Here is a 14,687-nt window from a genome sequence, read left to right on the forward strand (position 1 = left end):
AATATAAAATATTTTTTTGAGTATAAAATACTAATCGAGCTGTTCATGAGCTTTGGGAAAAACAATACAGGTTAAACAAAGGGAAATAATTGGTCAAAAAAACTCTATTAGCACCCGTAGTAGTGTAAGCCATTGTAACAGAATACAGTTATTCTGTTATTAGCAATCTGTTAATACAGTTATTCTGTTATTAGCAATCTGTTAGGAAATTCTGTTAGCTTGTATTTTTCACTATAAGTAGCTAACAGTAGCTATACTTGGGATTCATTCAAAAAATTAATAACAATCTCACATCCTATCTTCCTTTCTATCTCTTTCTAGCTCTATCTCTATTCTCTTCTATCTCTCTACAATCTTCAGTCTATCTCTCTCTCTTATTCTTTATCTTGTTATTAGTTAATAATAGCACTCTTTGAAGCTGCTATTACAGCCATGAATCATGAATGTTGGTATCCCGGCGCGATGGAAAGGGAAAGGTGATAAATGGGGTTAAAATGTCATTTTTATTTTAATATTTCAACATTAAATCTGATATTTTTACGTGTTGTTTGGTTGACATACATAATATACGGAATGTGGAACGTCTCAGGAAATACTCCCTCCGTCCCAAAATATAGTTCAAATTTTCATTTTGGGTGTCCCAAAATATAGTTCTCATTTCCATAATTAATTTCACATTTTTCCATAATTTGTCTAGAAAAATCATGTCCCATCATTTATTTGCTTATTGAATTTTGTTTTTTCCTTTGTTTATTCAACCAAAATGTTACAATTAATGCTCTTTCACCAATTATTCTCCATTCTCTCTCCTAAAATCATCTTTTCCCATACAATATTTATTTAAATAAACAAAAAATCTTTACTATCTTTCTTAGATTCTACTTGCATAAATTATCGTGAAAAAAGAGTAATGAGAACTATATTTGGGACACAGAGAGTAATAAGTTAGTTTTGTTGGCAAAAAATATAGGAAGTTTTACTCATCTATGATTATCATGGAAGTTTTGCCACTTCCTATAAATTGAAACTTTATGGGAAAAAACAATTTCCTAAAAATATTACATCCTATATTTAATTACTCTCTCTGTTTTTTTTTATCGTTCTCACTTAGAATCTTGACGCTGTTTATACTTAGGGCCTGTTCTCTTCGGCATAAAACAGCTGAACTGAACTAAATTGAACTGAACTGAACTGGACTGAATTGAACTGAACTGAATTGAGCTGAACTGAACTGAAATGAATAGTGATATGTGAGAGTAAAAGTATTGTCAAGAGCTGAACTGAACTGGTCTGAACTGAACTGATCTGAACTGAACTGAACTGAACTGAACTGAACTGAAAATAAGCTGGGGAGAACAGACCCTTAGAAAGAATCTTCTCAAATTTTTTTCAATTTATAAGAAAAAGAATAGTCGTGTGGGGTCTTGTTTGATTCTTCTCAATTAGTATATTATTAATATTCAATCGTTATAATTTTTACTAATATAAAATAAAAATATTTAAGTTCAAAAATGTACATTAAAAAATGTGCACAAAATAGTGAGAAAGAAAAAAAAAACAGAGAGAACCAAACAACACCTTAAACTTGGCCCTGAGGGGTGGAGTAACAACTAAGGCTATGTTTAGTTCACCTGAAATTTTCTGATCTGAACTTATCTGATCTGATCTGAACTTATTTTTTCTGATCTGATCTGATCTGAACTTATTTTTTCTGATCTGATCTGATCTGAACGGATCTGATTTACAAGATCTTATCTTTTATAAAATATATTACCCAATAGATTATTACTATTATATTATTACTTTGTAATTCATTACTCCATCCGTTTCCTAAAGATTTTCCCACTTTCCGTTTAAGGGTGTTTCCAAAAGATCTTCCCACTTTTGCTTTATTCCTTATTTGGCAAAACAAATTTCCCTATTTACCCTCTCATGTCACTATCATATGGTCCACCATTACATTATTAATTCAATTTTACTCCCTTTCTCTCTCCTACTTTAACCCCTTTTTATTGTTTATTTATCTTAACCCCTTTATCTCTCCTACTTTACTCACACCATGCCCCACACAACTTGATTTTCCTTGGTATCTGTAGAAACAGTAAGTGGGAAGATCTTTAGGAAACGGAGGGAGTATTATGCAATACATTATAAGATCTTCTTTACAGTATTACTATTATTATCATTTTATTTCTATTACAACTTTTACACAACTTTTATTAATAATAATTATTATTATATTATTATAAGAACAAAAATAATAATTATAATCATAATAATAATTATTATTACTAAAAGTAATTATATAACTCAAGTCATTAATTTATAAGAGCACTTATACAATGTTTCACACTTTCCCTTAAAAAAATGTTTCACACTTGAGAAGTCAGCAGACTCAACTCTTTTTTTCCATATAAAATAAAATAAGATATACAAACAACTATGACTTGCGCATAAAAGAAATAAATAGCGTGCAACTTCAAATAGCTAGAGAGATTCGGAATTCGGTAGGAAGAGGTGTACCGAATCTAAATTTATAATTTGTATCTCACACTTAGCTTATTTTGAAATGTAATCCGAACTTAGTAGTTTCGTTGTCATGGATTTGAGCTATCATATTATATATATTTCTTATTTTTGCGTCGATCTTATGTTCTTAATACGTGGCTGCTAATTTTCTATTATTTAATAACAAAAAAATAACTTAATATAATGATAACAATGACATTTATAATGGTAACAACAAGATTAATGATAATTATCAATATTAATAATTAATAAGTACAACAACAACAATAATAATCCTTTTGAACAAATGTACTAGTAAATAATAATAGTCCCTTTGTATTTTTTTATCTTTCTCACTTAGAATCTTGACACTATTCACAACTAGTCTCATATGCACGCGATGCGTGCGAAAACATATTAACATTAATATTGACATTGAAAGCACTAAATGTACTTATACTATTTTATTGTAGTTTAATTTGATCATTCACAATATACTTTTTTCAATGTGATAAATGAACTTGTACCAGAATGTACTATAAATTGATATTATTGGATGATATATGCTACGGTTTTTTCACCAAATACCCCCGAGTTTTCACAAAATTCACGGGGTACCCTCGCACTTTTGAAAATACACCGGGTACCCCTCAGTTACTGTTTAATAACATTAAATGCCCTTACAGCTAACGGACGTTAGTGTTCCGTTAGTTGTTATTTACAAAAATGCCATTATTTTGTGGCGCCAGAATCATAACCCCCCCTGTCAGACATCTTCAAGTCTGTTCGAAAATTTTTCACCCCATCAACTTCTTTCCTCTGTTCTGGGTCATCCATGGAACCCTAAAACTCGAGGCATTGAAGAAAAATCTTGTTTTAGTACTTGCGCATTTGCGGAATATTTTGGTGCGATTGTTTTTGAGTGCAAAGATTTGAAGAAAAGAGTGAAGAAAAAGCAAAAGCAACTGAAATCGCGAAGAACTGAAAAAAATTTAAACGACGGTTCAAATTCTTCAAAAGGTAAAATTTTACTTACTTTTGTTCATTCTAAAGTGTTTTCAAACTTGTTTAACATCTGATAGTTGCATGTATAATGTTTTGTGTTATTGTGTGATGTTAGGGTTAGATTTTTTTTTGTAACTGTATTATTTTCAAGTTTTTTGAAATTTTAGTTTACTTTGTGTTTGATGTGGAGTTTATCTTTTTATTAGGATGACTGCTGTGTGGTTGTTGGTACATTATGGTACCCATGATTTTGATATTAGGGTGGAGGACACTGATTTGTGTTATTTGATGGGTTTATTTGAGGATTGTCTTGAGGAATCAGTGAAGCAAAATGTGTATTTGCCTAAATTGTTTAAGTTGCTAGTTCAAAATCCTAGGACTAAGAAGAAAATAGAGTTGAGGACTGATTCTGATTTGATGAATGTTTGGGTATGGGGATTGGGCAAGGATACCATTGAGGTATGGGTAGAGGAGACTATAGACCCTTGCCAAGTTTTTAGGTCTGTTCTTGCAAAGAAGGATGTAGAAGAGAGGGAAAAGCTTGAGAATATTAGGAGAGTGCAGGAGATTTTAAAAAAGGAGAGGGAAGAGGAGATTAGGAGACAAGAGGAAGAGGAGGAGCAGAGGAGATTGGAGGAAGAGAGGTTGTATGCTAAGGATTTCTGTGTTGCTGTTGAGGTTCCTGTACTGTCAGTTGATTCTGATGAGGTTGAGTACATGAGGGTGTATTCAACCCAAGGAGCAGATGAGGTCTTTCCTGGCACTTCTCAACCAGAACCTGAGCCTCAAACCCAAGAAGAGCCCACCACAGAACAGCCCACCACAGAACAGCCCACTACAGAAGAGCCCACCCAAGAACAGCCCACCACAGAAGAGCCCACCACAGAACAACCCACACAAGAAGAGCCCACCCAAGAAAAGACTACCCCAAAAAGAACAACACCTAGGAAGAAGACAACAGCAACTAAGCCCCAAACCCCTAAGAAGAAAAAACTCACACCAAGGCCCAAGAAGAAGAATGCCCAAAAAGAACAAACCTGCCCCTCACAACCCATTTACTCCCAACCCACACAAGAAGAGCCCACCCCTTCACAACCCACACAAGAAGAGCCCACCCCTTCACAGCCCACCCCTTCACAGCCCACCCCTTCACAGCCTACACAAGAACAACCCACACAAGAACAGCCCACCCCTTCACAGCCAACCCCTTCATAGCCCACCCCTTCACAGCCCACTCCCTCACAGCCAACCACATCACAACCTACCCCCTCTGAGGCATCTTCACCTCCACTTTTCCAGCCTACATCACCACCACCATCAATGCAAGGGAAGGGTAAAAGGAGTAGGCCCTCTTGTTACAAAGTCCCTAAAACCACAGCTAAAAAGCAGGGAAGCTATGTTCCAAAAGCTAAGGGGACAGGGAGGAAAGGTACTGGAAGAAGAGGAAGACAGTCTGGGCTAGATTTTGGTGATGTTGGAGATGCTGAGAGCAGTGATGATGATGAGTTTGTTGTTGGGGAGGAAGAAGAATCATCTGAGGATGATGATTTGTTAGGAGATTTTGTGGTGGAAGAGGAGCATGACCTCCTAGATGATGATGTCAGTGAGCTTGGTTTTGAGGACTACCTAGATGGAAGCTCAACCATGGACAAGGTGTACAGGAATGGGAAAATATGGACTGAGCAGCCATATGGTAGTATAGTACTAGAGCCTTGGTTGCTCTTTCCAACTAGGGAGGTCTTTCTAGAGGTTTTGAGAGACTTTTGCATTCAAGAGGGGTTTGGCCTTTGTGTTCTGAAGGCTGACAACAAGAGATTTACTGCTGCTTGTATCATGGAAGCATGTGAATGGAGAATACATGCTTCCAGGTTAACTGACAAGATAAGTTGGGCCATAAAGACTATCAAGGGGGAGCACACAACCTGTGGAAGGTTGGAGGAGAACCCCATGATATCTTCAAGTTGGTTGTGCAAGCACTTACTGGATGTGATTAAAAGCAGTCCTGAAATTCCAGTAGAAGCATTACAAAAGATCACCCAAGAGAGGTTTAGGGTGATAGTGAAGAAAAGGCTGTTTTACAAAGTGAAGGTGATGGCCAAGGAGCAGATCTATGGGGGTTTTGCTGAGGCTTATAGCTTGCTGCCTAGGTATGCAGAGGTTATTAAAGCCACCAACCCAGGATCATATGCCTTGATAAGTTGGACAGGGAGCACAGGCCAGGTGGCACCTAGGTTCAAGTCTTGTTTTTTCTCCTTTGCTGCCCAAGTCAGAGGATTCTTAAGAGGTTGTAGGCCTTTGATAGGCATTGATGGGGCACATTTGAGTGGATACTATAAGGGTATCTTACTGTCAGCTCTTGGTGTGGATGGTAACAATGAGATTTTTTTGATTGCCTATGGGATAGTTGACACTGAGAGTCTGGAATCTTGGGAGTACTTCTTTAGGAATTTAAGGATTTGCTTTGAGAAGGAAGGGTGCACCAAGGATGACTGGTGCTTCATTAGTGATAGGATGAGAGGTGTTGATGCTGCTGTTCATGGGGTGTTCCCCAAGGCAAGTAGGAGGGTGTGCTGCCAGCACCTTTACATGAACTGCAAAAACTTAGGCTGGAGTGGCACAGCCTTCCTTAAGCTATTCTAGATTGCTGCAAATGCTTACAACAACTATGTATTCAACAAGGCTATGGAGAAGATTATGGCTTTTGATGCTGATGCTGCAGCTTACTTAGACACCACCTCAGAGCAGTGGTCTAGGTACATGTTTGACACATCCATCTCCTGTGATCACAATACCACAAACTTTGTTGAAAGTTTCAATGCTTGCACCAAAGCTCACAGAGATTTACCTGTACTGAATCTACTTGAAGGTATTCATTATAACTTTGTAATTTTTTTTTAATTTTACTATATTATTCATGTCTAATATTTATGTTCTATTTCACAGCCATTAGAGTTTGGTCCATGAAGAGAATTGGTGCAAGGTTTGACAAGGCCATTGACATGGAGCCAGGGCAGTTGACTGAGTATGCTACAAAGGTCCTTGAAACTAGGAGTGGAGAATCAAGGTTCTGTCATGCTACACCATGTGGAGGAGGAGAATTTGAAGTGACAGATGACAATGTCACATTTCCAATCAATTTGGCAAGACTCGGTTGTGGCTGTGGCAAGTGGCAAGGTTGTGGGATCCCTTGCAAGCATGCCTTAAGGGTCATGTACAATCAAAGGATTGACCCTATTGAGTATGTTTCTGATTATTACAAGGGTGCAGCTTACAAGGCCACCTATGGTGAGCACATCCATCCCATGGTTGATTCTTCTCAGTGGCCAGATTACAAATTTACAATCTACCTTACATCAACCCTCCAAATAGGAAGAGAGGTGCTGGCAGACCTCCAAAGCAGAGGAAAAGAGGAGTAAATGAAGCAAAGAAGGCCAAGAGACACAGCTCTGTTAAATGCAGCAAGTGCAAGCAACTGGGTCACAATGCAAGGACATGTGGCAGAGGTGATAAAGGTGGAAAGAGAGCTGCTGACAATGCTAGTGGGGCTAGTACTTCCAAGGCACAGAAGAGAGCTAGAAAGGCCACCTAAGCAAGCTGACAACAACAAGAACCTTGGTTTTAAACATATTTTGTGGGTTCTAATTGAATATTCATATTTTTGGGTGATTAGGTGATTTAAGTTTTTGTAAAGAAACAATGATTAACCTCCATTTTTTGGTGTTTTAGTGAAGTCAGTTTTTGTAAATGAAGATAACATTACATAACTTTTTTGGTTGTGGATACATATGTATGCTACAACGATTACCATGAATAGCAACTTTTATTTTCCAAATGTTGTGCCTAGAACAAATACAAAACCTACTTCCAAATTATAAAGAGGAGCAATACAAACATAAGTAAACCTAATTTAATTATAAGCCTAACTAACTTCTTTTGTTCTTTAATCTTCTTCTTCAAATGCTTCAATTCTTCTTGCATATTCTCATCCTCTGTGCTTCCCATGCTCTGTACCTCATTTTTAGAACCTCCACTTTGCTCCACCCAACCTTTGCACCACCTAAAAGTTTCACAAACATCACACTTAAAGTACAATCGATGTGGGTTTAAACTTGAATCAGAACTTCTAATTGCGAATTTCTTGCCACATTTACACATTCGATTTGGTACTCTAAGGTTTGTAGATTCTTGTGTTGAAGAAGAAGTTTTTGAGAGAGAATTCATTAGGATAATGTAGAGAGATGATAAGAAGAGAGTTCAGGTAAGGATGTTAAGAGGGAGATCAACAATATATAGGTAAAAGACATAACGGCTAGTTTTTAAATCAATTTCTGACCGTTACATTTCTTCAAGTATTTGAAAACATTAAGGGGTACCTGGTGAAATAAGTTTTGTTTAAAGGGTACCTCATGAATTATAAGTTTTGTCTAACGGAGGACTAACGGATGGTTGACAGTAGGGGCATTTGGGTGTATTATGTGAAAACTGAGGGGTACCCGGTGTATTTTCAAAAGTGCGAGGGTACCCCGTGAATTTTGTGAAAACTCGGGGGTATTTGGTGAAAAAACCGTATATGCTAATATCTTTAATATATGTGTAATTCATTGTGTAACATTATATTGAGAAATTGAATGGTATAAGCCTATTTCTTTGATATATTTGAATTACGAATATATTTTTAAATAATGATGAGATGGATTATCCCAACTAACACAAACAACCACTATGAGCCTTTAAATAAATAAAATGATAAATTATCCTAATCGACACATAAGACAATTATAAAAGGAAGCTTGGTATGTTTATGTTAATGTATGTTCTTTGAAATTGTGATTGCAATTGGAAGTTTAGTTAGAAAGAAACTTTGTAAGTTCTTACTTTTTAATTGTTTGAAAATTGTTTTAGTTAGATTAGATTAATTTTCAATCAAAAATATCTCTTTTAAGCATATTTTTTTGGGAAAGATATTATGTGTACATTACATTTTATTATAAGTTAGGTAATCTTAAGTTTTCTTATTATTTATTACACAAAAATATAGATTAAGAAGGAATTGAATATTTTATAATTAGCATTTTTTGATAAGTGAAGGGTAAAAAAATAATGTTACACGAGGACACCGTAGCTTACCCCTTGGCTTATATAATAGAGATTAGAGACAATCTTTTAGATTTTCTCAATTTATAAGAAAAAATATAGTCATGTGGGGTCTTGTTTGATTCGTTTCAATGAGTATTTTATTAATATTCAGTTAGTATAATTTTTACTAATATATAATGAAAGATATTTAATAGTAATAATAGTGAGTTTTTAAATATAAGCATGATCTGATCTGATCTGAACTTATTTTTTCTAATCTGAACTGATCTGAATCAATTTTTTCTGATCTAATCTGATATGATTAGATCTGAAATAAGCAAAAATAAGGTGAACTGAATATAGCCTAATGCTAGAATTTGGAAAATAAAACAAGAAAACGCTTCGTATTCATAAGGACAAAACTGCATATATACTCATATACAAATACACTCATATAATTTTTAGAACTTCGAAAAATTAGGTATGAGAGATAAATTTGAGTGTGCAAGTATTCTGTAAAATAGGCCTACAACTTCTTTGGTCAGGTTTTCCAAGGAGTCCCCACTCCCCAAATGAAGTGATTTATGTAAAGTTGCCTGAGCTCCGCAGTAAGAACTAATAAGAACCTTTTGTTTCTCTTCCAAATAAAAGATCTCCATTATAATTATTGTATTAATTGTAATTCTTTTTGGAAGTGTTGCTTGTATTGAGTATCTGATAAAATTTGTGTAGGCAGAATTCAGAAAATGCTAAGAAGGGGAAGTAGCACCAACGCAAGAACAAGGGAGGAAATTTTGTACTGGAGAAACTTGAATCCTTTTTTTAAAGTTGATCTTCATGCAGATTTTCGTTCTGGACTGGTAAAAATCATTTCCTTTTATTTTCATGTACACTATAGTCTATACAATTCAACCAAATACGCAGATACCCCTCCTCCTATAAGAAAAACTAGAATTTTTTGCTTGAATTGTTTTTGAAACAGAAACTCGATTTTCTTTGGCATAAGAGTCAAAATTTGAACATTAGACATACGAGTATAATTGTTTTTAGTTGCAAAATTTGATTGGTTTAGTTTCTGTCACTTAAGTCTCTCACCATTCCTTTTGTTTTTTTTTTTTTTTTTTTTTTTACTTTTCAAAGTTAAATTCTTTGAACAAAATAGAAATTTTATTGAATTTATTTATGATTCCTAATATTATAATTTTTAGTTAATTTTTGAATTAAGTACAGTAATATAAATTGTAAAGAAAGTTGACACTTTGATTTCAAGTCAATTTTTAATAGGTTGTAGTTTGTAAGTGAATTTTTAAATTTTTGTAAATTATGCAATTTTATAATTCTAGTTGACTTGTGAGTGATTATTATAATTATATTTTTGGTATTTTTGTTTGAAGTCCCCTTTGATTTGTAAATGAATTTGTAATTTAGAAAGGAAAGTGGGGCAAAATAGGCATTTCAAAAGAGGATAACATTGCTCCCCCTTCCCTTATACCCCTCCGTTTCCTAAAGATCTTCCCTCTTTCCGTTTAAGGGTGTTTCCAAAAGATCTTCCCTCTTTTGCTTTATTCTTTATTTGGCAAAATAAATTTACCTATTTACCCTCTCATGTCACTATCATATGGCCCACCATTACATTATTAATTCAATTTTACTCTCTTTCTCTCTCCTACTTTAACCCTTTTTTATTTGTTTATTTATCTTAACCCCTTTCTCTCTCCTATTATACTCACACCATGCCCCACACAACTTGATTTTCCTTGGTATCTGTAGAAACAGTAAGTAGGAAGATCTTTAGGAAATGGAGGGAGTATAATAGAGATAAGAAAGTGACTTTTTTTAGTTTGATAAGTATATACTCCTTCCAAACTTTCTTAGTCATCAAATTTGGTTATACTCCCTCCGTTACAAAAAAAAACTTTCTATTTTGATAATTTTTTCTTACAAAAAGATTTCAAATAGGAAAAATAAAAAGAAACTGAGAGATGTAGTTTAATTTAGACTATTAGTTATTGTTGTGCTAGAATTTTGACCATTTGATTAAATATACATTAGGGCTCTTTCATTTATGTTTGGAAGAAATCGTGTGGCATACCATCTCGCTAAATAGATATCTGTGTTGGATTCAGTATGGATAAAATAGCCTCCTATGTTATACTATTCATAGCTAAATGATGATGAGCAATATCATTTAGCCATAAAGTTTGCGTTTGTGGATGAAATCCCCCAAGAAGGGTTAGAATGGCGGTTCCCGCTCCTTGGGAATTAAGGAGTTTAGTACTAGAGCAAGTGTGATTATTATTATTATTATTATTATTATTATTATTACTATTATTATTATTATAATTATTATTATTATTATAACTTTAAAAGGAGGAAAAAAACTACATTCTAGAGATTTTCTTTTGGTCATATTTGGTTCATGATTGTATATTGATTTACAAGGTGAAACACCCATAAAAAGAAGTGATTGTTTGATAGAATAGAATATTCAGTGGATATATTTTCTTTCTCAAGATTGTGAGAGAATTGCATTTAATAGAACAGCATATTCAGCAAATATATCTTGTAAATAGTTTTCTAATCTCGATCAATGAATCTAGCATTATTGTTACATGGTACAATGATTGTTTGAGTAATCTTCTCATAACCATCTGATCTGAATTTAGATGGTAAACTTTTATGTAAGGAAGCCAACTAATCACCTAAAAAGAGTACCTTCAAACAAAGTCTAACTAAAGTTTGCTCATAAAATTATGAAAGTGATTTGAGGATAAATCACCCTTGTTATTTGGCCTTCAACTATTTGGGCAAATTCATCTTTACTAGAGAAAAGGATTTAGGAGTAGTTTTCAGCTTTCAGATCTATATTTGAAAATGATACTTATGTGTCCTGACTTCTAACTTGTTTATGTGGATGATTGACCTATGCTTATGTACTCCTTTATTTTTCAATGTTCATTCTAATATGGGCTTTACTCTCCAACACTAAATGTGGAAAATTTGTTTGGATAAAATTATGATCAGGAGATTCCCCTATATTTCTCTGAAAATGTGAAGGGGAAGTTACATCATAATGTGGTTCTCAAGGGGCCGAGTGCCGATATTGATACATGGGATGTTCAGCTTAAAACGAATGACGACACAACTCGATTTGTCGGAGAGGGTTGGCAAGACTTTGTGACTGCTTTCTCTTTGGAAGAGAACGACAGTTTGGTGTTTAAATACAAAAACAACTCTTACTTCAAAGTCAGAATTTTCGATGGGAAAACATCATGTGAGAAGGAATCATCTCATTTCGTCATAAAATCTGTCTCCAACAGAACAAAAGAGAGTTGCTCACCAGTTCAGAATACCCAAAGCTTTAAGCAGGAAATTGAAAGTGAAGGAGAAAAGATCAGACATAATGATTATTATAGCTCAATAGTAGGAGGTTTAAAAGAGATTGAATCCGATGACTCAGACGACCAACCTTTGGTATTTCGTAGAAGAGAGATACCAAAAATAGGTACTTTGCTCTTAAATAATACTAATTGTGTATTGTTGTTAATTGTTATAATAGTTTAATGGATTAAAACTTAATACCGGCCACTTCTTGGAATTCTTACTTTTATTATGCATTCGTGCTCTTTTCAATAGTAGGAGGTTTAAAAGAGATGGAATCCAATGACTCAGACGACCCACCTTTACTATTTAGTAGAAGAGTGATACCAAAAATAGGTACTTTGCTCTTAAATAATACCAATTGTGTATTGTTGTTAATTGTTATAATAGTTTAATGGATTAAAACTTAATACCACTTCTTGGAATTCTTACTTTTATTATGCATTCGTGCTCTTCTAATGTGATCTTAGAACCAGAAGGGGGATATATGTATCCTCTGCGAAGCAGGGAACATACAGCGAAGGAGATAGAAAGGGTCAGGCAACAAGCAAAAGAGATACAAAGGCTCACAAAAAATAGCTTTTTTGTAGCTTTATCACGCTCACATGTTTCTGGAACGATGAAGTTGGTGAGTTCTTCATTTGCAAAACCCAAATACTTGCACTTATGACTTATGGTATGGCCATTCGACCCATTTGCCCGCTGCACATGTAACTTTGTGCGACAAAATCATGTAGCAATGTTTTTGTTTGTTAGTTTACCCAACTGGACAAATGACTTCAACCCTTACAATTATATAGTCCAATCTAAAGGGTCCTTCACGAAGAACTTTTTGATGGTGGAATTTGACCCTTTTGGACCCTGAAGTCACAAGACTGGTTCATGTGTGCAATATTTGTAATATAGTTAATTTTCTTATTCTTAAGTATATTTTTCTGGTGGGTGTATATATGCAGGGTATTCCAAAACAATGGTGGAGTGACTTTGTCAAGGCCAAGAGTAGTAAACATTTGGTACTCCGTCTGAAGGATGAATTGGATTATGACCCACAGTTGTATTTCTGCTGCTATGATGGGTCGAATTCTAGTGGAACAATCACTACTGGCTGGAAAAACTTTGTTCAGAAGAATTCCTTGTATGAATTTGATTGTTGTGTCTTCAGTATCGATAAGCCATTGGAAGAAAACTGTGTTTTTATTCCCTTGGAAGTTCAAATCATACGCGCTATGCTTCCATAGAGATTGAATTAAGTTCTTCAATCTGATCACAAAGTTGTAGATGTTGGAAAGTAGGCGTACCAAAGATGATATCTGCCTGAAATCTTTTGTGTTTTGACTTACACAGTAGGTCTACTCATGCACTTATATAGCTAACTATATTAGATCGTCTCCTCTCAAAAAAAAAATCGTCTAGTTACGGATTTTGATTTACGCACAAGTTTTGTTGCACACTGGTTGGATCATTTTGTTTTTTGATCATTGTATATGAATAATCCGTTTTCTTTTAATCTTGCCTAAGGCTATGTTTAGTTCACCTTATTTTTGCTTATTTCAGATCTAATAAGATCAGATAAGATCAGAAAAAATAAGTTCAGATCAGATCAGATAAGTCAGTTTTAAAAACTCATTATTATTATTAAATATCTTTCATTACATATTAGTAAAAATTATAATAATTGAATATTAATAAAGTACTCATTGAGATGAATCAAACAAGACCCCACATGACTATATTTTTTCTTATAGATTGAGAGAAATCTAAAAGATAAGATCTTGTAATCAGACCAATTCAGAAAAAATAAATTCAGATTAGATCAGATTAGAAAAAATAAGTTCAGATCAGATAAGTTCAGATCAGAAAATTTCAGGTGAATTAAACATAGCCTAAATTTTAGGTTGTTCTGATTCATGCAGCCTCATTTTTCGATTGCTTGTTTGGATAAATGTCCATGCCTAACCTTCAATAGGTTTGATAAACCTTAGCAATGGATTTTGATCATCTCTTACAATCGTTATAGATATTTTGAGTTTTTTATGCAAATTTTCTTCCAAATAGACGTAAAACTCAAGTCAAAGCCATTGATAAATAAGAAATAATAAACTAGGAGCACCTTATTTTATCGACTCCGAAAGTAAGTTTATATATCATCGTTTGAATTTTTTTAACGGATTTTTCACCAAATACCCCTGACAAATCAAGAAATTCACCATATACCCTCAATGTTTTAAAAATGCACCGCATACCCTTGAGTTTCGAAAACTGTCCATCAAATACTCGTTTCCTAACTGTCGTTAACCCACCGTTGGATTTATTTACGATTTTACCATCATTAAGCCCTAATCCTAATTTAACCTAACCCTAACCCTAATCTAACCCTAATCCTACCCCTAAACCCTCCCCCTTACCCTAACCCTACCCCTTGGCAGCCCCCACCCTCTCTCCTCCACCCTGCCCCTCCACCCCTGCCCCAACCCCTCCCCCCCCCTCCCCTCCCCACCGCCGATGTGCGTGCCGACCTCCCCCACCCCCACTGTCGCTGCTTTTGCCGGTCTCCCCCACCCCCACAGACGCTGCGCGTGCCGGCCTCCCCACCCTTGCGCGTCCGTTCATCGCCGACCACCCCTCACCCATTCCCTTCGAACACCAAACCCACACCCCTCCCCTTTGAACACCAGCTACCTTCGAACATCGGCTACATTCAAACACCCCACCCCTCC

The 14,687-nt window shown here is 35.0% G+C and overlaps 2 protein-coding genes across 3 annotated transcripts; both read left to right on the forward strand.

The window, feature by feature from the left end:
- Positions 1-4,833: 4,833 nt before the first annotated feature.
- Positions 4,834-6,929, forward strand: LOC104893303 (uncharacterized). The gene is made up of 3 exons (XM_010679402.2): positions 4,834-6,066; positions 6,154-6,379; positions 6,457-6,929. The coding sequence occupies exons 1-3, from the start codon at positions 4,834-4,836 to the stop codon at positions 6,927-6,929; spliced, it is 1,932 nt and encodes a 643-aa protein (XP_010677704.2).
- Positions 6,930-9,031: 2,102 nt separating this feature from the next.
- Positions 9,032-13,477, forward strand: LOC104893102 (B3 domain-containing protein REM16). 2 transcript variants are annotated; one of them, XM_010679176.4, is made up of 6 exons: positions 9,032-9,197; positions 9,322-9,449; positions 11,614-12,094; positions 12,226-12,306; positions 12,441-12,598; positions 12,927-13,477. In XM_010679176.4, exons 2-6 carry the CDS (start codon positions 9,336-9,338, stop codon positions 13,206-13,208), a joined length of 1,116 nt encoding a protein of 371 aa, XP_010677478.1. In that variant the 5' UTR covers positions 9,032-9,197; positions 9,322-9,335; the 3' UTR covers positions 13,209-13,477. The 2 variants fall into 2 exon arrangements, with proteins under 2 accessions (XP_010677478.1, XP_010677479.1); XM_010679177.4 differs by having other exon boundaries at positions 9,033-9,197; positions 12,229-12,306.
- Positions 13,478-14,687: the final 1,210 nt, after the last annotated feature.

Source organism: Beta vulgaris, chromosome 5 (assembly GCF_026745355.1).
Source record: "Beta vulgaris subsp. vulgaris cultivar EL10 chromosome 5, EL10.2, whole genome shotgun sequence".
In the NCBI taxonomy this organism is placed as follows: domain Eukaryota; kingdom Viridiplantae; phylum Streptophyta; class Magnoliopsida; order Caryophyllales; family Amaranthaceae; genus Beta; species Beta vulgaris.